Source organism: Urocitellus parryii, chromosome 3 (genome assembly GCF_045843805.1).
Source record: "Urocitellus parryii isolate mUroPar1 chromosome 3, mUroPar1.hap1, whole genome shotgun sequence".
Classification (NCBI taxonomy): domain Eukaryota; kingdom Metazoa; phylum Chordata; class Mammalia; order Rodentia; family Sciuridae; genus Urocitellus; species Urocitellus parryii.
Window position 1 is genome coordinate 27,414,696 of NC_135533.1, and position 27,126 is coordinate 27,441,821.

A 27,126-nucleotide genomic window follows, 5' to 3' on the forward strand; every position below is an offset into this window, starting at 1 on the left:
TCCTGGTGAGTGGAAATAGCTGGTTTCATTGACTGGAAAAGATCTCAACTTGGAAATTACCTCATTTTAATGTAGTTTCTTAGGACTAATTTTCTAAGGGGCTATTTTTAACTAAAGGGGAAGACGTATAATTAGGAGACTAACCCTTCGTTGAGTAAATATTAACAGAAGATTCATTTCATGGCCATTCTTTAGTGCTTTGGGGACACTAAAGAAATGGAAATTATATTTTATGTGCTCAAGGTGTTTACAGTTGGGTCATGAAAATAAAATTAATACACGAGAAAGAGCATAAAACCAAATAGACCTCCTGCCATTCCAACAAAATAAACCAAACATATTAAAGCAAATTCCACAGCAGCTTATATGAAAATAGATGACAGCAGAGTATTTATGACAGATCATGAGGTACATTCTGAAAATGATGTAGTTTGCAGTGAGGGCTTTTTTGATTGCATTGGTTACAGTGATGTAGGGGCAGGACTGGCATTTAATAGCACCAGGGCTGCCAAGGTCCTGCAACATGTATTGTTGCACCACGTTTCACAGAAGTACTTCCTCAGCCCAAATGCCCTGGATGCTGTCAGTGAGGGAAAAAAAGCCAGAATTTCATAGTTAAGGAAAATTAGAGAAGACTGGAAGCACCAAGAGAGCATCTCCATCCTTCTAAGCATCATCTCCATTTTTTTCTAAAACCCTAAAATCCTAAGGGAAAGTGCCATGTAAGAGAAAGCACAAAAAATAAATTTACATTCCTTGTCTTATCTAGTTATCTATTTTAATCATATGTCTCTGTAAACTGCCACCCAGAGTTCATGGTTGAACATTAAAGCTATGAAAGATCAAAAGAGCTGCTATCTTCAACTGTATCATTTAACAGATGAGAAGAATGAGGCCCAGAGGGTTTAGGAGGCTTGTTACAAGTGACTTAGTTCTGACTTATGTATAAGAAATGATGATCTGTAGGTGATCTCGGGCAGGAGCTCGGTTCTGATAAAATATAGCTGTAAAGTAAAGACACTCTTACATATATCTCCTCCATATACATATAAATAACACATTCTAGTGGTTGTCTTTTCTCTATGTGGCTGTTCACACTTAGATCTCTACCCACCTCCCCACTCCCACACACACACTGTTGAGGGGAAAAGAGAAGACCACACCCCACAATTAGAGGACAGCATGCTTTTAGATCCTACAGGTTAGCTGTAGTTGAAGACAGCTGTCATAGATGATTCTAGTGGCATTAGGAGTTCCTCCTCTTCCTTTTTACCCTAGAGTATTTGGGTTCATCTATCTCCTGATGATGGATGGGAGCAGAAATCACTTTCACAAGGCAGGAAGCTTTTCTCCCATAATGTTCAAAAAATTCAGGGAGAGGCAAGACTCTGACTTAAGTACTTAACTTGTAAATGAATGATGGTGTTTTTTCCCTAGGGAGCAGATTTTGAGAGAAGTTACTGAGAGGAGAAAGCACTCACTCCCTCACAGGGAAATGGGCAAGGGGAGAAAACAAACATAAGAGATTGTCAAGATTTTTGCCTACTTTGGTTCTGTGTTAGACATGTGATATATATTCTTTTTCACCAATGTCAGAAGACGATGATGTAGCTACTTCTTGATGCATGATGCGTATTTGCTGTGGGTCAACTTGGAGTCTTTTAAACCAATTCTTTTCTAGTGCCTGCCTTCAACTAAGAGTGTGGAGTGAAGAAGTAGAGCTCTTAAAAAAAAAAAAAAAAAGCCAGTCATCAGAAAATGGTTGATTCAAGGGGACAATTTTCAGCCCGAATGAATTTTCTTTCTGAAATGAATGCCAACCTTAACTGAATTAAGTTGTGCTCTTTCACATCCACTGCTATGCCTTCAATAGACAGTTGCTGGGGTTTACATGGCTCTAAGCTAAAATTTTAGGTCAAACTGTGACTTTGGGAGCTTCTAGTGCTGTTTGAATTTCTAACAGTTTTTCCTGAGTTTAGAGTTTAGAGTCTGCCAGTAAAAGAACAAACCTCTGTTAACAGTGAGTGGACCAAATGAACTGATTGAGATGAACGCATGGGTGTGGTTGCATCACTCACCTGGATTGCAATTTTAAGTGGCATTGAGTTTACTTGAAAAAAGTAACAAGTTTATTTTGGCATCTGTGATGATTTCTTTCTTTTTTAATGTGTTTTCAAGTACCATGAGACATCCCTGCTTATGTGATTCTTGTCACTTCAGTTTCTAAATGGAATAAGTTAAGTGTGAAAGAATGCAGTCATAGAAAACATTCTTAATTCCCATTAATATTGGAATGTCTTGTTTTCACATGGGGCTCATGATAGCTATTTACTGTAGTGGGCAGAAAAGGTACCAGAGGCATTTTCTTTGGAAAGCTATGGTTTGAGAAAACAGCTTTTAACCTATAGAAGTTCTTCCTTTCCCATGAATTAGTCAAAAAACCTTTACTAGACTTTTGAAAGAAGATTTGAAGGAAAGGTGCTCTTGGGAGATATAAACTGAATATAAGATGCAATCTTTCCCCATGGAGGAGATAATCAGGTTGTTGAAATTATTGTTAAAGGGAAGAGTTACAATGTAAGGTATGCAAAATACTGAAGCAGACTAAATGCATAGTCACTGAGAACTTTTGTTTAGCAAAGCCTTGGGTAAGATGAAATCAGAAAGGGCACCTAGATAAAGTTATTTTGAGACAAGTCGTGGCTTGGTGTGGGCGGAAGTCATTTCAGGCTGAGACCACTGACAAGGCATGTATAAAGGACAGTGAGAGTATATGGAACATCTGGGGTCTTGTGCCTGAAACAGCTATTGCTTGTAGTCTTGTAGCTATTGCCTTAAAAATATATGTAGCTAATAAAAGTAATTTTGATCACCAATTTCTCTCTTTTGATTTAAACACTGGTTAGAGACTTAATCAAACCCCTTTAATTCCACATAATAATTTAGTGCCACTGATTATTTGAATATATTTCAGATACTTTAAACAAAGAATACATGCACAAATATGATTACTGCAAATTATATCACTGCAGTGGGGTGGTATCTGGGCTTGTGGTTCTTATCTAAGGTTTGGGATCCTTTTATAAGATCAAGAATTAATTTTCTTGTGTATGCAAGACAGTGATCCCCATTTTCCTGTTAGCTCTCAGGCAGACACTAGTCCATACCATGTAGGCCCTGCAGGCAGTTTGGTTTATAGCATGAACTTTTGCTTTTCTCCAGGCTAGCCAGATCACATCCCTCTCACATTCTCTCCTGTCATTAGTTGGAGAAAATGGTCTGATTTTAAAGGGCTCACTGGTTATGTCATGCCCATCCACTTAATCTCCCATTTGCCATGTAGCAAAATTTATAATCATGAACTGTCTCATTATAATCACATCCAAAAGAAGGAGAGTTATTCAAAGGCAAGGGCTATTGGGTGTCATTTTAGAATTATGACTATCACAATGAGTTTGCAGTTAAAGAATATTTTGTTGATAGCATTTAATGAATAATGTGTTTAATTTGTCAAGATGGCATTGTTTTGATAATGGCTTTTGTAAATAAATGTATTAGCTCTTTTAGCAAAAAAGTGTGAAGATCACTTATTTAAGTGAATCTTCTTGAATATGATTTATTAATTTATTAGTCTGTTTAATTGAGCTTTACTGTGGGCCAGGCACTGAGCAAGGGACTGTTGGAAAAGGGGCAGCATCCTTGCTTGTGTTGGTATACATGTGTATACCATATGTGAGAAGATTTTGAGCCTCATATGTGTTCTGGTGGAGTGCCTGAATAATATGGTACTCTGAAAACTACTGCAGGATACTGATATAGTTTAAAATTAACATATGACCTAGGAACTAATTAGCAAGAAATGTTTGTCAATGTAGTAAGTGATATCACCACCCTAGGTATGTATCTATAAAATCATACAGTTTCTAAGAAATGTATGTTGATTATTTTCTATATTTATTGTTATCATTTGCTACTACTTGGTGAATATGGTAAATGTGGAATGCCTTCAAAATGTTCCTGGGAAATATTTTAGGTTTACCTATTTAAATGTATTCCCCCCACCCCTAAACATTAGGAAAAAGCTGCCCCTCATCTGTCCTAGTAATAGAATACTTTGGAAAGCTGGTTTTCTATAAGTAAATAGTTGACCTTTACCCTTATCCATTGTGCCATACTCAGATCCTTTAAATAAGGCTATCTGACTCAGAACATATATAGATAGAGATAAGGCTTAACTTACAGTAGATTCTGTAGTAGTTTCTCTGGCTTAAATTGTATAGACAGAATTTCCAAATGGAGTGCCTCATTCTCTCAAAGACAGCAGATAACCTTGGGAGGCTTAGTGCTGCAGTCTGGCTAGGCACAAAATCAGGAGCCACTCAAGCAGGAACAAACTTTATTTTTTGAAACTGCCACCAATGCCCTGTACGCCCCCAGGAAGAATGCCTATTGATGCACGCGGATCCTAAGAGGAATTTCCTCCTCCGGAAATCCCTCCTACCGCACTTCCCCAACCAATGGGAACTCTCCAGGAGTCCCTAGCAGGCGGGGTGGACAGCAGGAGTCCAATATCCATATGAATGTAAATCTTAACATAATCATATCATCTCTATGGCTAGCTGGCTTCACCTTTCAACCAAAAATGCCATGCATCATATTACTTGGCTGTGGCTCTTAGCAGCTTAGGTTTGCTAGAGTTGGTAGCATGAAGGGCAGCAAATGAGAGATTTATATGATTTCATGAACTGGTTAAGAATAAAGTTCATTCCTTTAGCTTTAAGGGGGCCCCGATTACCCTCCCTTCCTCTGCAGTCCAGTGGAAGTGACATTTGTCATTTTTCCTGTGCTAATGTTTTTGTTCTGTGGCTGCACTGGTGTACATATGCTACAAAGTTAAACTTTACCTATATATTTTAAGTGAGGAAAATACAGTTTTTATCTGAAAAAGTATAAATTACTAATATGCTTCAAAGACCTTGAATAAAAAATAGCATATAAGGTTAGAAAGCTCCATATTCTCCTTGGCAGAACTAAGAGATGGTGGCATCTGTGCTTCCTGGTGCTAAATTTTGGGGATAGCAATGGAATTCAAACATATCACTTTTTCTATTTCAAATCCCACTAATATCTTTTTCATATTATTATTTATATGATTTGTACATATATATATATATAAATAGGCTACTAATATTTTATGTAATAAATAAAAGCAATAAGTACTAATATTTTATGGTTGAAGCACAGAGATTAGATTTCTCTTGAAAATGTTACAATAAATGTCAAGACCCCTGAATTAGTCTTCTTTATTTGTGTCCTGCCTCCCTGACTCTCCTATACGCTCACCTTAGCTTTTACTTTCCTCTGACATATTTTATAGTTTCTGTTACAGGTTTGTACAGGGTTCTTTTTTTGTTTGTTTGTTAAGTTTATTTTATAGTGTTTGATGCTATTGTAACTGGTATTGGAAATTCTGATTTTTTTCCTAATTTCTAGAAATATGAGTGATTTTATATATTTATATATTTTTATATATTGATTTTATCTTTTTCACCCTTGATAAAAATCACTCATTTTCCTAAGTGGCTTTTGCATTTATAGATTTCATTAGATTTTTTGCATACATATGTTCTTTGAACATTCAGTTTTCTTTCTTTCTTTTCAATGTGAATAGCTTTTATTTATTTTTCTTGTCTTATCATCTAGAACTTATAATGCAATGTTGAATCAAAGTGTTGTGAGTGGACATACTTGAGTTGCTTCTGTTTTGGGGTGAAAAGTGGTCAGTCTCCCATCATTATATATGATGTTAGTTAGAAAATTTTAGATGCCCTTTATCAGGTTGAGGAAGTCTCATTCAGAGTGTCATGAATGGGTGTTCAATTTGTCAAATGTTTTCTTTTCTCTAAGATATCGAGATGATCATATGATTTAAAAAATTTTTGTTACATAAGAAATTATCCCATAATTTAAAATTTCAAAGCAACCAACATTTTTTTTTAATCTCACAGTTTTTGTGGGTTTTGAATCCAGGTGTTCCTTATCTGTGTGCTTCCATCTCTCTGTGTTATAGGTGACGTTCCAGTTAAACAAAAACTGAAATTGCATTTTCACTTGAAGGCTCTACTTATTTGGTTGTTTTAAGGCCTCAGTCCTTCTGTATCTGCCTCTCCACAGGGCTGCTTCAAGATAGGCTGTTCCACTCCCCCCCGCCCCCACCAGAAATAGTGATATAAGGGAGAGGAAATGAGAATGAGGGAAAAGGAGGTAGAAAAACAATGCAGAATCTATTGTATTTTATATAATATTTTCTCTGAAGTAGTATCTCATGATTTCTGCCATACTCTATTGGATACAAGTCAATAAATGCAGTCTATAGTTAAGAGTTGAGAATTAAATAATAAGAAGGATACCTAGAAAACGAGTGCCATTGAGTACCATTTCAGAGATGCAACATTATGCATTTTTAATCTTAAGTCGACCTTGCATCCTTGAAATTAATACTAGATTGTCATGATTTAATATCATTTAGATGTATTATTGGATTCACTTTGTTATAAGTGGACCAGTAAAATTTTGTGTCTACATGTTCATCAGAGAGATTGAGCCTGCAGTTTCCTTATAATATTTTTTGTCTGATTTTTGTATTGGTATGATGCTGACATCAAATAATGAATTGGGAAGTAGTCCTTCCTCTTCAATATTTTGGAGAAATTTTGAAAGAATTAGTTTTATTTTTTTTCCTTAAATATTACTTTATCAGTGGTGCCATTGAGTCCTGGAAATTGTTTATGGTTTTGGCTCAAAATATAATATCTTTAATAGATATGGTCTATTCAATTTATCTATTTCTTTTTGAGGGAATACTGGTAGCTTTTGTCTTTCAGGACATTTGTTTAATTTTGTCTGTGTTGCTGAATTTATTGGTATAACATTGTTCATAGTACAGTATCTGTAGAATTTTTAGTGTTTATATCTCTCCCATTTCTAATATTGGCAATATATATTTTCTACTTTTTTGTTTTATCAGTTTGGCTAGAGAGTTATCAAATTTTTATCTTCAGCTTTTGAGTATATTGGTTTTCTGTTTTCTATTTATTTTCACTCTAATATTTATTTATTTGTTTTAATGTTCCACTTATTTTAGGTTTCATTTGTTCTTCTTTCCCCAGTATCTTAAGGCAGAAGTCAAGATCATCATTTTGAGGACTTTCTTCTTTTGTATATGCATCATTACTACAAAGTTGATTTTGATGTGCCTTTACATATTTTTCTTTGTATTTATTATGTTTAAGTTTATTGACTTTTGATCTTTTGGGCCCAGGTGTAATTGAGTGCTTCAGTAATGTGACAATCTTTTCTTCACTACTTTAAAAAGAATATAAGCCCTTAAAAATATTGAGTGCTTTTAATGCACTTGTGATAAATTACTAGGGTTTGATCATGAGTAGGAGATTCTACCTTCAGTCTTTAACAAAACAACTTTAGCAGTTTTGTGGTATACTGAAATGCATGATATTATTCTTCACACTTTACTTATAATTTAACCTGTGCTTAGTAGTGGAGACACAATCCTGTCACAAGAATTGATATTTAGTATTTAATTTTAAAAAATAATATCAAAACATAAAAGAAGTTAGTTTGATTATACATACTTTTCTACTTTACTGGTTTAAAAAATTACATAATTTGGCATACTTATTATGTAATTCAGACAATGTAGGAGTGTATGAAAATTACTGATCTTATCCTTTATCATGCAATTCCATATGTATGGAGGTATATGCAGTTAAGCTTAGTGTGTTTCTTTCTATGCTTACATGCTGATGTACCCCAAAATATTAATGTCTCTGACTGTTTCTGTATGTGTCTCTGTGTCTGTACACATCCATATACATAGACAAATTTATTCCTCATAAGAAATCAACCATTACACTTTATTCTGAGAAACTTGTAATTTTTACATGAATGATGTGGGCTTTTCTTAAATTTCTTCTGGCTTTCTTCATTTGATAGCATATAAGGATATGGAAACTTTTCACATTAAGAAAAAGATTCTAAGAGCAATTTCATTTACAGTAATCTTTTCTATTAAGAGAATAATAAAGTTACCTAGTCTGTTATCTTGCTGTTGATGTGACAAAATACATAAAATAAACAACTTAAAAGCAGGAAACACTTATTTTTGGCTCATGGTTACAGAGCTTCAGGACATGGTCATTTGGTTTTGTAACTTTGGGCCAGTGATGGAACAGAACAGCGTATTGGGCAGCAAACAAAAGAGCAGAGCTACTCGGTTCATGGTGATTGGGAAGCTGGAGCCTGTTGGAGAAAGGACGGAGGTCCCAGTGCCTCCTTCAAGGGCTTGCACCCCCTTATCTGGCTTCCTTCCACTGCCTCTTAGTAATGCCATGGCCTAGAGACCAAGCACACTAGCCTTTGGGGAACATTTAAGATAAACAATAACTCTTAGGTTTGCAGACAAGTTAGAGACTGCACATTTCTTTCTTAAAGACATCAGAATCTCCAGGGGTTAAGGAGAATTAAAGGGTTAGAACAAAGAAAAAAGGGAAGCAAAAGTTAGACTAAAATGAGAGTAGAGTAGGCTGAGTATGAAGAGAATGAAGATATTGGGAAGGAAGTAGAGATCTAGTGGAATAATAAAAGCAAACTTGAAATGAGTGGTGTTAAGTGTTTTTCATTGATAGTGTTATTTCTATATATCTGTTAGCTTTGGACTTAAAAAGAAAAACCCACAATTATCCTCAATTCTTTAGCATCTCTAATCATTAGCTCTATTCTAGTTTGTAGCTGAAATCATGTTGGGGACAGATTTTATATATACATATATATATATATATATATATATATATATGTATATATATTCAAACATAATATTTTTAAGCAAAAAATAGTGCCTTCCCCCCCTTTAAGCCTGTAGATGATGGTCAGTTGGTTAAAGTGCCTGTCTGATTCAACCCAACCTTTTTTTTTTTTTTTTTTAAATTAAGTCAAGTTACTACCCTCTTAATAATCAGAAATATCCACTTGGATAAAGCATAATGCAGAGTTCAAGGACCATGTAGGGCTAGTAGTCTATATCATAACTTCTTGATTTAGAGATAATTTTTAAAAATGGAAGCTCTAAGTAAGCATAAAAAGAATGATTGTGAGAAATATTTTGTATTGTGATGAAAGGTTTACTGTGGCTTTTAGAATTTGGGCTTTTTGGATATTTCCTGGAGTATAAATCGGCACACTTTCTAGATGATAGCGCAGCATGTTTAGTGATATTAAAATTTCAGTGGAGAATTCTGAATTTAATTTCTTTTATTTTCCAGATATGTGTCACAAAGATGTCTACACGGAACTGTCAGGGGATGGATTCAGTGATCAAACACCTGGACACAATTCCTGAGGATAAAAAAGTCAGGGTTCAGAGGACACAGAGCACTTTTGACCCATTTGAGAAACCAACTAATCAAGTAAAGAGGGTACATTCTGAGAACAATGCCTGCATTAACTTTAAGACCTCCTCTGCTGGCAAAGAATCACCTAAAGTTAGGCGACACTCCAGCCCCAGCTCGGTAAGTGCAGTCTCCTCATTTATCACAAGGTAAACAGGGAGACTATCCCTCTTGTAATAGTAGCACGCTGTGCTGAAAGACAGCAGGTGTTTTTATCAGTGTGTTTTTATGGGTTTTCTCCCAGGGTGGTTTAATGTTTGGGAAGGAGAGAGAGGAGAAGAAAATTGTATGCAGACTCTTTAATCATAAGCACCCAGAAAGCAAATGAATGAAATGACTCTATTTTTGGAAAAATTCTTTTTTAAAAGTTGTTTTTAGATAGAGAAATTCTGATTAAAAATATTTTGTGTTTCAAATTCTTGGAGAGGTTCTTAAACTTTATTGTGACTGTGGCAATAAGAACAGTTCTGATTAGCGAATTCACAAAGTATCATTTTAGAACAAATGTCAAAAGTTGTTCACATGTGGTATTACAGTTTGTTTTCAATGGAAATATTTTTGAACCTAAGAGATATATATTAAAATTGGTCTTCAAAGAAATATGCTCTTCATAACTCTAAAGGCAACTCTTTTCTTTTGACCTAAGAAGGTTGCCTTGATTTGGGTTGCTATAACAGAATATCATAGATTGAATGGCTTAAACAAAAGAAATTTCTTTCTTACAGTTCTATAGCTGTGAAATTCAAGATCAAGTTTCTACCAAATTTGGTGTCTAGTGAGGACATTCTGCTTGGTTTGCAAATAGCCATTTTTTTCCCTGTTTCCTCACAGGGTGTGGGGGGATCGATCCTCTCCCTCATATCTCTTCTTATCTTATTATAAGGGCACAAATTCCATTCATAGGGCTCCAACTGATCACATTATCTTACAAAGGCCTAATCTCCTAATACTATTACATTGGGGATTGAAGATTTTCAACATGAATTTTGGAGAGACACAAATATTCAGTCCATAGAAAAAGATAAAATTCCAAGGTTATTGCTGCTCTATATCTGTAAAAATTTTCCTGGAACTCATACTTTCAAGAATGGCCTGCATTTAACATGGTAAAAAAATCCCACTATCATTTGAAATTAAATAATTTTCAGATTTAATCTACACATAATTTTTTGACTTAGATGTTTTAAGAGTTTAGAAGGTAAGGGAATGCTCAGAGAATTTTATTTCTGTTATCTTGCCAAGAAACACCTGCCATTTCACAAATTTTAAGCTGTAAATTTTATGAAGGCAAAAACTGAGTTTGAAATGTCAACTGCTAGAAGAGTATTGACACTTCAGTTAATTTAAACTGTATGACTTTGCACAATCTTATGGTATATTTTATATTAATAAGGCTGAATTCAATATTATTAATGTAATATTTGTGAGAATTGATTATCTGATTATTTCTTAGACATTTCCTTCATAATCCTTATGTGTGATATATATATATTTATATAAAATCATGTATCAAAGTTTCATCATTAACTCCTGGAAGAAGTTTTAGGTTAAAACTTATGTAGGAGAAATGAAAGGAGTTGTTGAGAATGATTAATTCCTAATTATGCATTTTACTGTGTAGTTATCATAGTATTATAATATGTATCAATGTATAAATGATATATAGAAATTGGCATCCCAGGTATTACAACAATGCATTCTTATACTAAAAAAATTTACTTACTGTGTACCTGAAAATTTATCTGATAATCTGTTTTGTCTGGAAATTCTAGTCATAATCCACTAATGCATTATTTCTTTTGCTGCTAATTGTTCTTACTTTAGCCATTGGGAGCTCTTTTAGCTTGTCTCTAGTGTAATTTTGCAATGTTTTCATACTTTTCTTTTGATTATTTCCTTATTTTCTGGTCTTATAAGATGGTTTTGGCTTATATTGTATTTTTCCTGTCTGTGACCTGGAACCAGCCTTTCTCCAGAGAACTCTCAGAATGATATTTAGAAACCAAGATCTGGGTAATGAGGGTGCTTATTGCTACTGAGTTCATGCAGTTTTAAAAATCAGTGTATATATCATAATGTAAATTGTTAACAGTGAGATTTGGATATTTGTTTTTAATTTTTACTAATTAAAATCATTATCATGGAAAGAGGACTCATTCATCCATATGATATGCTCTGTATTTATCTTTTATTAAAATTAAATTTTATATTTTTATTAAAGTGATATTTGAAGATAGCTTAAATTGTCAAACAGGAGAGAATTCTGGGCATATGGCAGTGGCATAGGTTTTGAAACCCTTCATATAATTAGAGTAGATTATATAGTAAAATCAAAAGCAGCGGATAAGATTTCCAACAAAGTATCTCCATGAACCTCACAAAAGGTGGGAGCGGACAAATCATCTACAGTTTTAAGAGCTCTGTGGTATAGGAAAATGTAAGGGAGGAAGCTTAGGTAAGGCAGAGGGACAAGAAACCCCCAAATTGTCAAATACATGCTGGTGGCTTATTGGGCCATTCTGCAGATAGCAACAGCAACTAGGAGGGTTCCCTAATGGCTCCCGTGAGTAGGCAAGTGCAAGAAGAATCTGGGGAGATATAAAAATATTGGGGGTATGTCTAGTCTTTCTTAGGATACATCCCTAAAAATGACAAACCAAACTCCTGCCCTGAATAGAAAATGTTGGAGTGAATTCTGTGTGGGGCAGTTTCAATGGGGGCAAAGAAAGAGAAGAGCCATGAAGGAGTGTTGAAGGGAATTGGACTTTAGATACAACTAGTGATTTACAGGATAAAAAGAAACACACCTGGAGAGAATTTTCTGTGTTATATTTCTGTTCCCAAATACATTTCTTTTATTTTTTTGCCTTAACTTAATATTCAAAATTTATACACTTTTGATGATGTAAGTATTGTTCATAGTGAAGAAGCAGAGTGTTCTGTGATTCAACTTCTATCCTTTCCTAGTTGCAGTTGCCTCCTCTTTTCATTTGTTCAGAATTAACATGAGTTGTATGATTTTAATCATGAATGGTGGCCTATAACTATTTGACAAAACTATAAAAATCCTCTGAAATAAATGAGAATCAGGTAATCTATCAGATTTTCTCCTGAGATTGTCATTGCAAGTTCTCCCTTGTCCTAATTGTATATGGATTGATTAATCTCTAACTATCTAAACCACCTTCATGAGAATTTTATCTTCTTGTTTTATGTTGAATACCTGTTCTCTGGATTACTTCTCATTTTACTTCTTGGTTTATTTCACGGTTTTGTTGAAGAGTATTTTCTAGTAGGGCTCTTACACATATTATTATGTGCATGTCTTTATTAATGCTTATTATTTGTTCAATAATCTGGCTTAATATATGATTCCAGTTTAGAAAACATTTTTTACTAGACATTTGAAGACCTTGTTTTGTTGTTCTTTAGGTTCCTACATTGCTATTGAAAACCCTAGACTATTCTGATTCCCAATTCATTCTTTGCTATCTGCTTTTTTTTTTTTTTTTTTGGTGGAACCTCCTAGGACTTCCTCCTTATCCCTGTTGTAGAACTTTTTCAGGGTATTCAATGAGTTCTTCTCAAGTTTGAAATTAATTTCTTTAAGTTTTAGCAAATATTCTTTTATTGTTTATTTATTTTTTCTTTTAATCTCTTTCTAAAAAAATTATTAGATGAATGGGTTAAATTTTTGTTGCTATGAACAAAGTACCAACAAAAACAATTTAGAGGAGAAAAGTATATTTTGGTTCATGATTTTAAAGCTTCAGTCCATGGCCCAGGTAAAGTGCTGCTCTTAGTGACGAAGCAGAGAGAGAAAAAAAGGGAAGGGGTCACAGGGAAGATGAACCTTTCTCAGGCATGCCTCCAGTGACGTACCTCTTCCAACCACATCCCTCCTGCCCACAGTTACCACCCAGTCAGTATATTCAGACATGATGGACTAATTAGATTATAGCTGTCATAATCTAGTCATTGTGCCTCTGAATATTCCTTCATTTATTATAGGAGCTTTTGGGTACACCTCATATTCAAATCGTAGCAAAGAATGTTGGTACTACTGTGAATTTATCTGCTGATTTCCTTATATTTTCTATTTTAAAAAATTTCCCTGCTTTCTTGGGATTTATTTGTTTTAATCCTTCCATTGAATTTTTGATTATATAGCATTTATTTCCATGTGCTCTCTCATTCTTTGGATATTCTTATAAAAATCATTTTAAAAATAATCTTTTCCAATGAATAATAAATCACTTCCTATGTTTCTGAGGATTCTAAATGTGGACTGGGAAATTTTGAAAAAAAAAATTTATACCATCTAAATTATTTTTTACTTTGAGTTCCTTGTTTTGGTCTTTGCCTTGCCTGTTGAGATTTTTGGTGGATCTATATCATGCTAGTCGAAGAGAATTGTTGGCTCTTAATTCACATTATAAAAAGTTGGGAGCTTTGTGTGGTTGGGTGACTTGTGAATTGGTAGGGTTCAGAAGAGGGAATTTTATTGAAGGCCCAGTCATTTACTAGTACTCTTAAATGTCAGCATCTCCTGATTTTTTTTCCCTCTTCACTGAGGGGTTTTCCACAAATAGATTTACCAGTGTATTTTTATGTCATATAAGCCTAACTGCCATTATTCTGAGATGATCAAACGGGCTGTGGGCCTCCTAGTTCTCTATGCAGACTTTCTTATGATTTGTTTTCATGTAGCATGACTCTTCATTCTGACACCCACAGTGTCTGGTGTCCCAGTTCTGAGCCTCCCTGGTTCTACTTATGCAGAGGGGAAACCTCTGCTGGGATTGGAGAGGCATAGATACACAGCTAGGAGTGTCTTGTAGAAAGGACCTCCTCCTAACCCACTCCAAATAATTTGTTTTTAGCCCTGTTGAGCCTCAGCCTCCAATTGTTTTATTTTTTTTTTTATTTTCATATATGGGGATCAAACCTAAGGCCTTGAGCATGCTAAGCATCACTGGCTATGTCCCCACTCTTCAATTCTTAAGGATTTTCGTGATTCTGAATGTGAATTGACTTCTCATTTTTCTTTCCTTTGGTCATTTAAGTATCAAGAGTTCTTTTCTTATCCTAGTCAGTGACCTCTTCTCTACTTTTATCCCATCTTCAAGTTTTTGCTTATATCTTGTCTAAAGTCTTCTCTTTCCTCATTCTGATTGTCCTTATGGATTATAACTTTCCTTTCATTTCAGTATCAATTGGTGGGGAGGAGAGAGAAATACTTGTTGAAGCCACCCAGTTTAAATGGAAATTTTCTGTTTCTCTCCTGTTGTACTGTTAATTTTCTTTATATCCTCTTGCCTCAGTTTCATATTAGGCTTACCCTTTCCTGGTCCACTCTGGAATGTCTTTCTGATATGGCAGAGTACTTACCTCATTTGTGTGGGAACTGTTTTGCAGTCTTTTCATTTTAGAAATTTTACCGTTCTCTCAGTGTACTCTGGAAAAATGCATTTGCTTTTTTCTTATTGAATTTGAGATAGTTTCTTTTTCTCTTTTAGCAGAGTACTACAATATTATTACTACCATTTTTTCTGAGTTCTCTCTGCCTGTTACTTTTTTGTTCTCTTCCCTGTTGAGTTAGGAAGGAATGTTTAATTACTTTTTTTGTGTGTGGAAGGACTAATTTTTACTGGATTTAAAATTGGGTAGAAAATGAGTCAGTAACTCTTCTTGCATAACACTATTTTAAATCCCCCACAACAATGTATAGGTTTGATCATGTCATACCCATGGGAAATATGGGAAAGCATGAGAGGTTTTTTTGGTTGCTGTTGTTGTTGGGGGGCACAGGTCTTTTATTCTTAAATGTGTTCTGATGATATAACACTTGCTGATAAAATCAAGAGAATCACTTTACCCAAGAGTAACCAGGGTTAATTCATATCTTTATTTTACTTTGATTTCTTTTGAAATGTTATTTATCTTGAATAGTCTTGAAGAGTAGAGTTGAGAAGGAAAGAAAGACTGATAAACTGTGGCGATATATCCCCTATTTTTAAGAGACAAGTATTGTTTCTTGAAACTATTTTTAAAATACCTTGTCTTCTTGTATATGTGTACTATTCACATACTGGCTGTTTTATATGTTATGAGCCATAAATGAAATCAAGAAACCAAGAGTATTTTGATATCAGTGACTCTCAGGCTCATCTGTACTTGCTGATTTTTTTTTCTAGAGAGGGGCACTTTACAATTCAGGCAGAATGTAAAGAATGTAATTTTATTTAAATAAGTATATTTCAAGAGAGTGTTTGACAGATTTTGTTTCCAGTCTTACCTTTGTAAGCCAACTTTCTATCGGACCAATCCTCTGGGTAGTGACTGGGTAGTGACCACTGACATCATATGATAAACCCTCACTATCCTTTCCTGTCACTCTTCCCCAGACTCCTTGTGCTCTCCATGGCTACAACTTTTAGGAGTACCATAGGTAGACTGCCTCTCTTGCCAGCTCAGTTTAGAAGGGATTTCACTGAGTTGTGTTACTATAAACTGATCTTGAAGAGAACATATTTTCAGAATTTCATATTTAGTTCACGTTTTTCTGTAAATTTTACTAACCATGTAAATCTGCATCCTGTGACTGGCAGGCCTGATCAGGAGGGAGGAGGAAGATGTTGACTTGCAAATGAGAGTTCCATTTCGGTTCTCCTTCTTGGGGGAGTTTCCTTTTGGCATTGCTTCTTGTAGATAGGGAAAAATTCCCAGGTCCAACCCGGCCTCCTTGTCAGCTTATTAGCATTTGATTCCATCCCGCTGTCCATCCTCTAAATGTCATTTGTATTCAAGTTTCCTATCAATTATGGATATCCTTAGTGTAGATATAATAGGGAGGTGAATGCTGGGCAATCGAGCCTGTTCTGGAGGTCAAAGGCAAAAGAAAATACAGCCAAGGAGGCAGGTTTGATTTCAAATTATTATTTAATGCGGTCACAAAATTCTGATTGAATTCTTCCTCCCTCATCCTTATACCCACTGTCACAATTACAGTACAACATAGTAGATTAGTAATTCTTTTCTTTTTTCTCTTTTTGATACTAGAGATTTGACCCCAGAGCACGTTACCACTGAGCTACACCTTCATCTCATTGAATCCCACATCCCTGTGTGATTAGGCAATAATAAATAAAGTCAATATGAATTGTGGGTGGGCATTTTTATGGCCATATCATTTCATCATTACAATGAACATTGAGATACTCATGCAATTTATAAGGATGCAATTCAAAAAACCATCCCTGCTCCTAGGAATGGGATTTCAGTGGAAAACAGATTTAAACATGACTAATGTCACCTCCATTTTAGCAGTTGCAGGCTTATTCTCTATATTTCCAACTCCCTAAAGTGCTATCGCAAGCCTGCTTTCTAAGTACAAAAGTTGTCAATGGAGAATAATCCCATAAATGTGTTTCCTACCCATCCACGCACCTGATACCAAGGAGTCAAAGATAATGTATAGGATTAGCAACATTTTGGCTTGACCTCGCATGTTTACGTAAGCGTTATGATTTAATAAAGTTGCAAGAAAAAAAAGGCCTAAACTTCATTTATTAAACAAAACACAACATTTCCTTTTGCATTGTTCTTAGTTTTTCTCATTTGATAGGAAGGATTTTATTATTGGTCTTTTAAAAAGACTTGACATTTGGATTTCTTATTTATATGCAGAGTAATTACAGATCAGACTATTTCTGCATACTTAAAATAGGAGATTCATTTTATAAGAATATAACTCCCAAAGCTCAGATTATCTCAGACATGGCCTATTCCTTAGGATCTTCTTCTGTAGATTAGGATAATATTTAGAGAGGAAATAAATGTTTCAATTCTACTATGAAGTCAGTGTGATTGATCTATAAATTGTTATGTATTTCCAGAATATATACATATCCGTTTCACAGGGCAGATTAACACCATATGTGGCCAACTATTAATTTTCTGCCATTGCAAGTTAAAAGAACATACTCTAACCATGGAAGTTCATGCTTCTAAGTACATTTGGTTAGATAAACAGTACTTTGTAGTCTTGGCATATTATCTTGATTTTTCTTGTGAATAAGTGGAGATTGTTTTTGTAACAACAAAATTTTCCTCTTTTTTAAGATTTCTTTAGTTCAATTTTTTTTTAAGTAGTATGGTCTATGTCTTATCCCAAAACAGTCACATATACAAGGCAGATTGTGAAAAGTAAAATATATCATTTTTAGATTATTATTTATGCTTTTCCTGCAGGAGAAAATATTGGCTTCTATTCTCTTGCCAGTTTTGTGGAGACTGTCTCTGGTACTTGCTCTAAATATTCATTAGCAGTTTATCTCCTAATAGAAGTAAAGAATAATTTTCTGCTACTACTTTTTTGTATCCATTCTTAAAGGAACACAAAAGCAAACACACAGACCTCTCATTCAGATTTTAAATAATTTAGAGTGGAACTGTGAACACAATATTTTCCCCATTGAAGATCATTTTATACGAAGTTTAATATAGGTTTAAAATTCTATTTAAAACTTGGGCTCAGGAGGGTGATGGTAAAGTGTGACATTCGCAAGCTGTTTCTTGGTGATGAAAAATGCACAAGAACATAACCCACACAGGACTTGTCAGGCAGCCTGGAATGTAATTTTCCACTAAATTTTACTTGATTCAACTCAACACATGGTTTGTATCTTACACATTTCTTGAAGGAAAAATATAAGTGGTCGTAAATTAATATGATGCTTAGAGCTCAGAGAGCTCCTCCTTGCAATCCTTGGATTAATTTACATGGAAACTAGGTAAACTCCTAGAAGAGCATCTCATAATCTCCCATTCCTTCTTTTTCTGCCTCCCTTTCTTTCTATATTGAATTTTGAAATATCTTTTTTTGTCTTTCTGGTTGTCTGTCTAGTTATTGATAGATTATTGAGCTGAATTATATTACCCCCAAATTCCTATGTTGAAATTCCAACCTATAGTATCTCAGAAGTAACTATATTTGGATATACGATCATTAAAAATGTGATTAAGTTAAAATGAGTTTATTGGGACAGGACCCTAATCCAATATGACTAATGTTCTTACAAGAATAGTGAGAGACCCCAGGTATGCACTCAGTTGGAGAAAAGACCACATAAGGAACTAGTAAGAAGGTGGCAATCTGTAAGCCACAGAGTGAGGCTTTGGGAGAAATCAAACCTGCTATGCCTTGATCTCCAACTTCTAGATTCCAGAATTGAGAGAATAAATGTTTATGTTGTTGAAGCCAGTCAGTCTGTTGTATTTTGGCACCTTTAGCAAAGCAATGCATTCATATAAAATAAATCCTAGTTATTTAATTAGATGTTTTCTTAATATATTTGTTCATTATGAAGTTTGTGCGACTGTTTTTTTTTTTTCTCACACTGAGTGCCAAATGAGAGCAGATTAAATAGATGGGTTTACTTTGAGCAAAAACATATTCAATTAAAACTCAGTGTATGATTAGGCAAATCAGTCTTTCCAGGAGGTTTTCCTCTTAATACATTTATATTATAATAAATGATGCTGAAAGCACTGTAAAACTCTAGGAATTCTGATTTTTTTTGATGGCAAGCATTCTGTTTTGTTGCATATTTCATTAAAAAATTAGTAACCTGTAATCATGGAGCATGGGATGAAATTGACCCTTCACTGAGTACTTTTTTCAGAAATAGGTTACTATGGTGTTCAACTCTGTGGCAGATTGAGTAATTGACCCTGAATGTATTCTTGCAGCTTTATTAAATTTCTCAGCAGTTTTTTCTGCATTTGTCACAGTCTTCCTATAGAGGTGTTCAATCACTGCCCAGAGATATGCTAGATTAATACATGGGACTCTTAGAAATTAATTATTTCTTCTCTTTTTATTAGCCTTAATGATGAATAGCAGAAGTTACTTGATCATCCTTCCTTGGCATGCACATCTTTAAGTTATCATGTGTTGTGTATACTTTGAAAGATCTGACTCTGGGTTCTGCAAAATGTTTAGTTCTACACACAGATTCTGATCTTCATTACATAGAATAGCTGTTGCTGAAAGTACCACATGAAAGTTTGCATTTGTAGTGAGTCGATTTTCTACCACTGAAACTTTGGGATGTTTACATGTAAATTGGGGTGATAGAAAAATTGCATGTGTACCTGTTTTCTACAACCTCTGAGTCATTAGTTTTAAGGCCCTAACATCGAGACATGTTAAGAGATTTATTTGTAGGTATAAGGATTAAGATAGTTTGTTTCTATTCAATGGAAGAGTTTGCTTTTTAAAGTTTTTTTAATATATCATACATTTGAATCAGATGGGATATAATTTCTCATTTTTCTTAGTGTACAGGTTGCAGAATCACATTGGTCATGCAGTCACGTATATACCCACAGCAATAATAATGTCTGTTTCATTTCACTGTCCTTCCCTTCTCCCCCTCCCCTCCACTCCTCTCCCATCACTTCTCTCTACCCAATCTAAGGTGATGCTATTCTTTTTTTTTATTTTATTTTTCTCACATCTTAATACATGTATTTTGTATAACGATGAGGGTCTTCTTCCATCTTCCAAATGCTTGTTAATATCTCTTAAATACTGCAGGTTAGGAGATTACTTGTCTTGTTCTTTAACTTAAAGCTAATTAATCAAATGTTTCATCATTATGTATAAAATTTACTGTAGGTTCCTGTAAAATAGTCTTTATGAAATTAGGAAACTTTCTTTTATTTCTAGATTATATATTTTCTGTTTTTATTTCATCTCTGTGTGTGTGTTAAATTTATTTTAGAGAATTCATTGTTATTACCAAATTTACTTTCCCTTATGTAGTGAAATGTATAAATTTTTTGAGGTTAAGCTAATCTAGAATTCATGAAAGAAGTCTCAATTGATCATGATGCTTTATTTTATTTACAGAACATTATCTTATAGATTTTTGGATTTTTTGCTTCTGTGTTTATAATACTCAGCTGTTTTAAATTAACAAGTTAATTTGTGAATTTTGGTAATAGGTTTTGCTAGTCTCAGAAAATAAACTTTGTAGCATCTGACTTTTTTTTTTTTTTTTGGCTACCTACTTATACAACTTAGTAATTATTCATTACCTAAATTTTAGCAAAGTTTCCCTTTATAGACTGCAGCATCTCCAAGTTTTTATTATTTAAATTTATTTTGTTTATTGAATTTTTTTTTCTTAAGACAATCTGGGTAACTTATATTTTTCTAGAAAATAATGTGTTCATTTTAAATTCCCATGTATTTTGGCATAAATCTGTACATAGAATTCCAGGTAGGTTAATGGCAACAAAAGATCTGTTCTTATACTGAGTCTTACAATAATTTGGTGCTCTTTTTAAAGATCCAGAAAATTATCTCTTAATAGTCTTTACAAATTGCCGCAGTCTGGCTGGGCACAATTCAGGAGCCACTTGTCAAAAGAAACGAACTTTATTTTTAGAACACACACTGCACCACACAGCTCTTCAGGAGTTCCTCAGAGCCCAACTGCCACCACAGGCTTCCCACAAGCCTCTCAACCTCCCCTACTCCTCCTGCTCTTGAGGCCGATTGGCTGGGTCACGTGGGCGGAGCCAAAAAAGTCCCCCAATGAGCAGCTCCGTGGTCTGAAAGGGCGGGGAAACAGCCCAATGAGCATCACTGCAGTGGAGCCAATCAGTTGGCAGCTAGAAATTTGCTGGCAGCTGGAAGTTTGCTGGGGCCCCTTGGGCTGTGGCTCTCAACAACAGATAGTATTTGGTTTTATTTTATTTATTTTTGATTATATCTACAATATTTGTGCTTCATATCTCATGAGTATTCTGTTGTCTTTATTAATCCTTTTCTATTGTGTCATTTGTTGCTCCTTTTCTAGCTGCAGTTAAAAGTCTACATCATATTACTTTATTCTTTTCTAATATGGACATAAGTATTTAAATTTTCTTTTATGTTTCAGGGATCATAATGTGTCATGCCCTCATTGTCACATATTTATTTATGAATTTTCAGTTTTGGTTTTCTTTTCAATGGTTTAGTTTTCCTTTTATTACTTTTTAAAAATAATAATAATATAATGAATATAATAAATAAGTAACAAATTTATTATGTATAGTTACTATAGTGAAGCAACTTGCCATATTCATTATTTCACAGTTACCCAGGGTTTTTTTTTCCTGTTATATAACAAGAGCATATACAACTTACTTATTTAGCCAGAATTTCAAATACAGTATAATTTTATTAACAGTATTCTTAATTTCTGATTTTATTGCATTATGTTTAGATAAAGTAACTTCTTGGAATGGATTATTTCTAAGGTTTTCAATATTGAGATATTCTTCATGACTTAATCTATGGTAATTTAAAAATTAATATTAAATATGTGTTTGAAAAGAATATAAACACATCAATCAGTATATTCAACTAAGGTGGTAATTCTAATATTTAAGCCTAAAGATGCCTTACTTATTGATTTTTTGGTTGCTCTTGTTGATGTCTGAGCAGTGTTATCACCAAGCATTCAATTGACACCAATAGTTGTTTCATATATTTAAAGCTATGTTTCTAAAACTTTATTATTTTTAAATTCCTCGGTAGATTTTAATGTTACTGTAATGTATTACTTTTTAAAATACTTATTTTTTTGTTATGTTTCCCCCTTACTTGTCTATTTTCAGATTTATCTTTTGCTTTAGCTCTGTATTTTCTCAATAGCACATTGCTAATTTTTTTTTCTTTTTTTTCTCTCAATAGGGGAACCTGATTCAAGCATGTTTATTATAATCATTAATTAGTTTCGACTTACTTTACTTGGGTTTAAAAAATGTTTTTTTTTATAATTGTAGGTGGACAGAATGCCTTTATTTTATTTATTTTTATTTGGTGCTAAGGACTGAACGCAGTGCCTCACACATGCTAGGCAAGTGCTCTACCACAGAGCTACAGCCCAAAGCCACTTTCCTTGTTTTTTGATAATTTTTTACTTCTCATGCTTTTTATTAGGATTCCTTCCTCCTATATCCTCCCACTCCATGCCTTCTTTCCTCTTCTCCACTACATTTCCCCCTTCTATTCCCTTTTTCTCAATTTGTTTGACATTTGTACATCTTATTTATATTAACCTAATTATTTCCTTTCAAGAGTTAAGAAACATACTAAAATTTTTGCCTTTGGAGTTGATCAGTATCTGCTGTCTGTCTTGATGAATTCAAGAATCTCGACATATTATTTTTCCTTTCCTACTGTTCCTTGCCTTCCTGTACTTCTTCCATCTCTTCAACTAAGTTTTATATTGAGATAATAAGGAACTATGTGGGCAGTAATGTTGCACAGTATCCATATTCTACTTGAGAGACTAACCTGAGTATAGATCAGTAGTACCAATAATTTTGTCTTTGAATTTTAAAAATATTGCTTAACTGCCGTTTGCAGCCATTGCTGTCTTTGAAAATATTGTGCTTGTTGAATAATCTTCATATTTAGATGCAATCTCTCCCTGAAGTTTTCTGGGAGAAATCTGTTCAACCATTTAGCTTACTTACTACTTTTTCAGTAATCTCCATTCTTCCATTCACTGCCCATTAAGTGTTTTATTTCACTGATTAAGTGTTTCATATCCACACTGCCTCATTGGTTCATTTTTTAATGCTGTGATGTCTTCTCAAAGCTTTTTGAAGGTTTGGTTATTTATATTCTAAGTTATTCTTACATTTAGGCTGTCAAATGTATCCAGGCTTTCAGTTATCTGCCCATTACATTTTATACTTCTTTTCCAGGACACTGATTTTCCTGAAATGATTTGTGATTTGTGGTTGTATACTCATCTTTGTATATAAGAACCATTATCATGATTTATTCTAGTTTCTGTAACTTACCTCTATTCTGGTTTCTGTAACTTATCTGTACTGACTCTGTGAAAGAGGCAAACAATTACAGATTGGGGGATGAGAAACATTGTCCTAGCCCTTGGTGTTGGCTTGTGGAGTCTGCTTTGCCCCTCTCCAGATACCACATTCTCAGTGTCTCCTTTGCATATGTGCCTATGTATTTCTTGGGAAGCTGTTGTGCTCACTGGTGTAGTCACAGGTCCCTGTTGCTTTGTCTCTTAATAGTCTTCTCCTAATGTTGGTGTTTTCCCCTTAAGTTTTGATCCTGATTATGTGCTATCTTTCAGCACTCCTCAAAGTTTCTGATTAGGTATTGGCACTGTTTTCTTTTTCTCCTTCCTAATTCTGGTGTACTGTTTTTGCAAATTGTCTTCTCAGTCACTGTGTGGTGTTTATGGTGGGAAGGAGGTAAGAGCATGTATTCAAACTGCCTCATAGAGTCCTTATAAATGGTGCTAGTACTCACTCATTGCCTGGATGTCCTGTGTTTTCTCATAAATGGCATAACAGTATAGTACAAACTGTGTTCAAGCTCAGAAATAGCGTTCTATAAACTTTCTGCAAGAAGTTCCTTCATTAAACTCCTAGAATTGGTCATTTATGAATTACCACAATCGTTAACAACCTTTTTGTGAATTATATATGTACTTATAACTGTGATCAGATAATGAATTTAGTAAGATGCTTCTAATTTCTTATATAATTCTCTAATATATTTTGATATTACCCTTTTATAATACCATTAAAATTATATAATTTCCTATCTAAATAAAAGGTAAGTGGTTAAAATAGGTGTGTTAGCACAGCCAGAATGAAAAGATAACTCTTCTGGCAGTCTTTTAATTTTTATGGGTGGTAATCTTTCTAAAGGAGAAGGAATTTTGTTGAAATTAAACTGTAAGGATGAGTTCATAAGGGAGTTCCATTTTGTATATTAGCAATATCTGAATGATAAATCTTTGATTATCTATTTGTATTATTACTAAAAGGTGTTAAAGAGTACCTTTGTAAGACTGAATATTATATAGTCACGATTTACAAGAGTCAGTAAATATTTATTTCAGCATCCTCAGTTGTATGATCTCTGTTATAACTACAGCTCTGTTGTGGCTAGAAAGTAACAGATAATATGTAAATGATGAGCATGACCATTCTAATAAAGCTTTATGGATGCTAAAACTTCAATTTTTATTTAATTTTCACATATCATAAATTTTTATTCCTCCTTTGAACTATCTATCTCCACTATTAAAAAAGATAAAAACTATTCTAAACTCAGAATATACAAAAACAAGTAGAGGGCTAGATTTGACCCTGGTTCACAGTTTGTCAGCCCCTAATTTAGAAGATTATGTAACAACATGTAAAATGTTTATAATATATTAAGTAAAAAAAAAGCAGGTATAAAAGAGTAAGTATATTAATTCCATCTCTGTAAAAGACAATTATCAGCACAATAAGAGATATCAAAATATTTACAATGATTCCTTTGTTAGATTATAAGAAAATTTAATTCTACATACATTCATTTGTAGGACTTTGGTTTTATACTGTGTGTTTATTATGTTGTTTTCAAAGAAATAAATATTCTTTTATCAGAAAAAAGTTTTTTGACAAGTGACAAAGAATATATCTTCTCAGTGAAATCAGAATACTTATTTTTAATTAATTTGATAAATTCTGTTTTGTTTACCCTCTGCTTCACTTTTAGCCAACAAGTCCCAAATTTGGAAAAGCTGACTCATATGAAAAACTGGAAAAACTAGGAGAAGGATCTTATGCTACAGTATACAAAGGGAAAAGCAAGTAAGTTCAATGGTTTTTTAATATTTCATATGTAAAATGATTCTGCTATCTTAATATTAAATAGCAGTACATTAAATAATTCCCACTTAATATACAATAAAATTATCTCCTGTCAGGATTATTTTTTTAAGGCAGTGGAATTTGCTTTCCCTGCTAGAAAACAGGTTTGCAGACTTGCCCAGTTGATCTTTCTGTATCAACCCTTCCTCCAACTTTGTTTTCTTTTCCCTCAGCAGAGTTGGTACCCTCTAATCAGAATTCATTTCCAGATGGATTATGTGATTAATTTCTCATGTAGGTTTCATGTGAAGAATAGAAATAATTATCTGAAAGAATCACATGTAATACCATCCTTGACCTTGTTTTAAAGTGAGCTTTTACTCCATTTTTCAGAAGTCTCCTATTCAAAAAAACAAAAACAAAAACGAAAATCCACCCTGCATACTTTTCTTTTTCTTTCTTTCCACCTGCCTGCTCTGGCACTGTGCTGAGTATATTTCCCCATAGAGAAGCAGCTCTTTCCTCTGTGTCCTTTCTCTCCCCATTGGGATCCTGGGGTCAGGGCACAGAATTGGATTCTTATAAAGCTGTACCAAATGTTTCTGATGGACAATTCCCTCTCCCTTATTGACTGAGGGCAGAAAGTTACTGTATTTAGTGACATGTAGCTTGTGGAAAATTTGATGCCTTTTTCTAAATAGCCTCAGGAGAAATAAACCTTGTTCTACCTTAATAATTTTACCAGATGATGCTATAAAGTAATTTTGTAAATCATCCCTATATTTCTTTTTTAATTTTTTATAGGAAAAATAAGAGTTTCTAGGGCTCAGGTCAAGCTCTGTGGTAGAGTATTTTACTAGCATTTGAGAAGCTTGAGTTCTATTCCCAGTAATGAAAAAGGAAAAAAGAAAACAGAAATAAGACCTTCTATTTAACATTACATTTTTTAAAAGGTATTAGAAAATTCTCTGAATGATCATTCCAAAAACATAATTGGAAATTTTGACTATGTGCTAATTTATGTAATCTGGCTTTTATGGAGTATAATTTTATGTTTTTGTTCATGGTTTCTAAGTTAAGAAAATGAAGAAGTATTCCTTCTAAAAGAAGATCTGAAGGTAAAAGAATACAAAAATGCAGTCAGGTTAAAAAGAAGTAACATAAATTTTGTGAGCTATAAAAACGTTTTTAAAAAGTTCTGTTGTTTTTTTATTTGAATGAAAAGTTAATATGATGGGAAATAGTAAACAAAACCAAACCTGGAGCATTATTAATGACTTAACTAAGTTGCTTGAGAATTATTGAACATCAAAATAATGGTCTGAATGGTTGAGCTAATTTTAACAGATATAGTACTTCATAAATTTATTGCACATTCAAAGTTAATAACATGATACTAGCTCTCCTTAATTTCTCAATAATTTTGTATAAAATATAGTATATCATTTTGCCTTATCTACTCCTCATAATGCTATGATATACCCTATTACTGTTGTCTGTACTTAACCAGTCAGGAATTGTGGTGCACAAATAGGTTTAGCCATGTGCCCATTTTCACACAGTGTTTCATAGCAACACTTGATTTACATTGTGCCTATCTGGCTTGAAGTCATCCCTTGCACCCATTATACACTATTACTGCTTTTACATTGTAAAGGACTTGGAGAGATACAGTCCATGTTGAATTTTCCAGATGTTTCTCACATATGCTCTGACTTGTTTTAATGGTGACTCAAATAGAAGCAAACACCCTATTTCATTATAAGGAAACAAACCAGGTGCTTGAAGCTACCTGTTCACAAACAATGTGTTCTGCTGATCTGCAAATATAAGTTAGTAATGCTATTGAATAAATATTCAGTCTTGAACATTTATCTCAGAATCTTAGAGTCAGTTGAAAATTTTCAATTTATTATGCCTGAATTAAAAAAAAAGACTTAAAAGTACCTGTATTTGAGCATGATGGTTGTGG

The 27,126-nt window shown here is 33.8% G+C and overlaps 1 protein-coding gene across 1 annotated transcript in view; it reads left to right on the forward strand.

Annotated features, from left to right (window-relative positions):
- Cdk14 (cyclin dependent kinase 14) overlaps positions 1 to 27,126 on the forward strand; it is a 554,426-nt gene that overhangs the window by 129,451 nt on the left and 397,849 nt on the right. The window contains exons 3-4 of the mRNA XM_077796699.1: positions 9,339 to 9,584; positions 25,060 to 25,154. Of these exons, the coding sequence (XP_077652825.1) occupies positions 9,339 to 9,584; positions 25,060 to 25,154 (341 nt within the window). The remainder of the gene's footprint in view (positions 1 to 9,338; positions 9,585 to 25,059; positions 25,155 to 27,126) is intronic.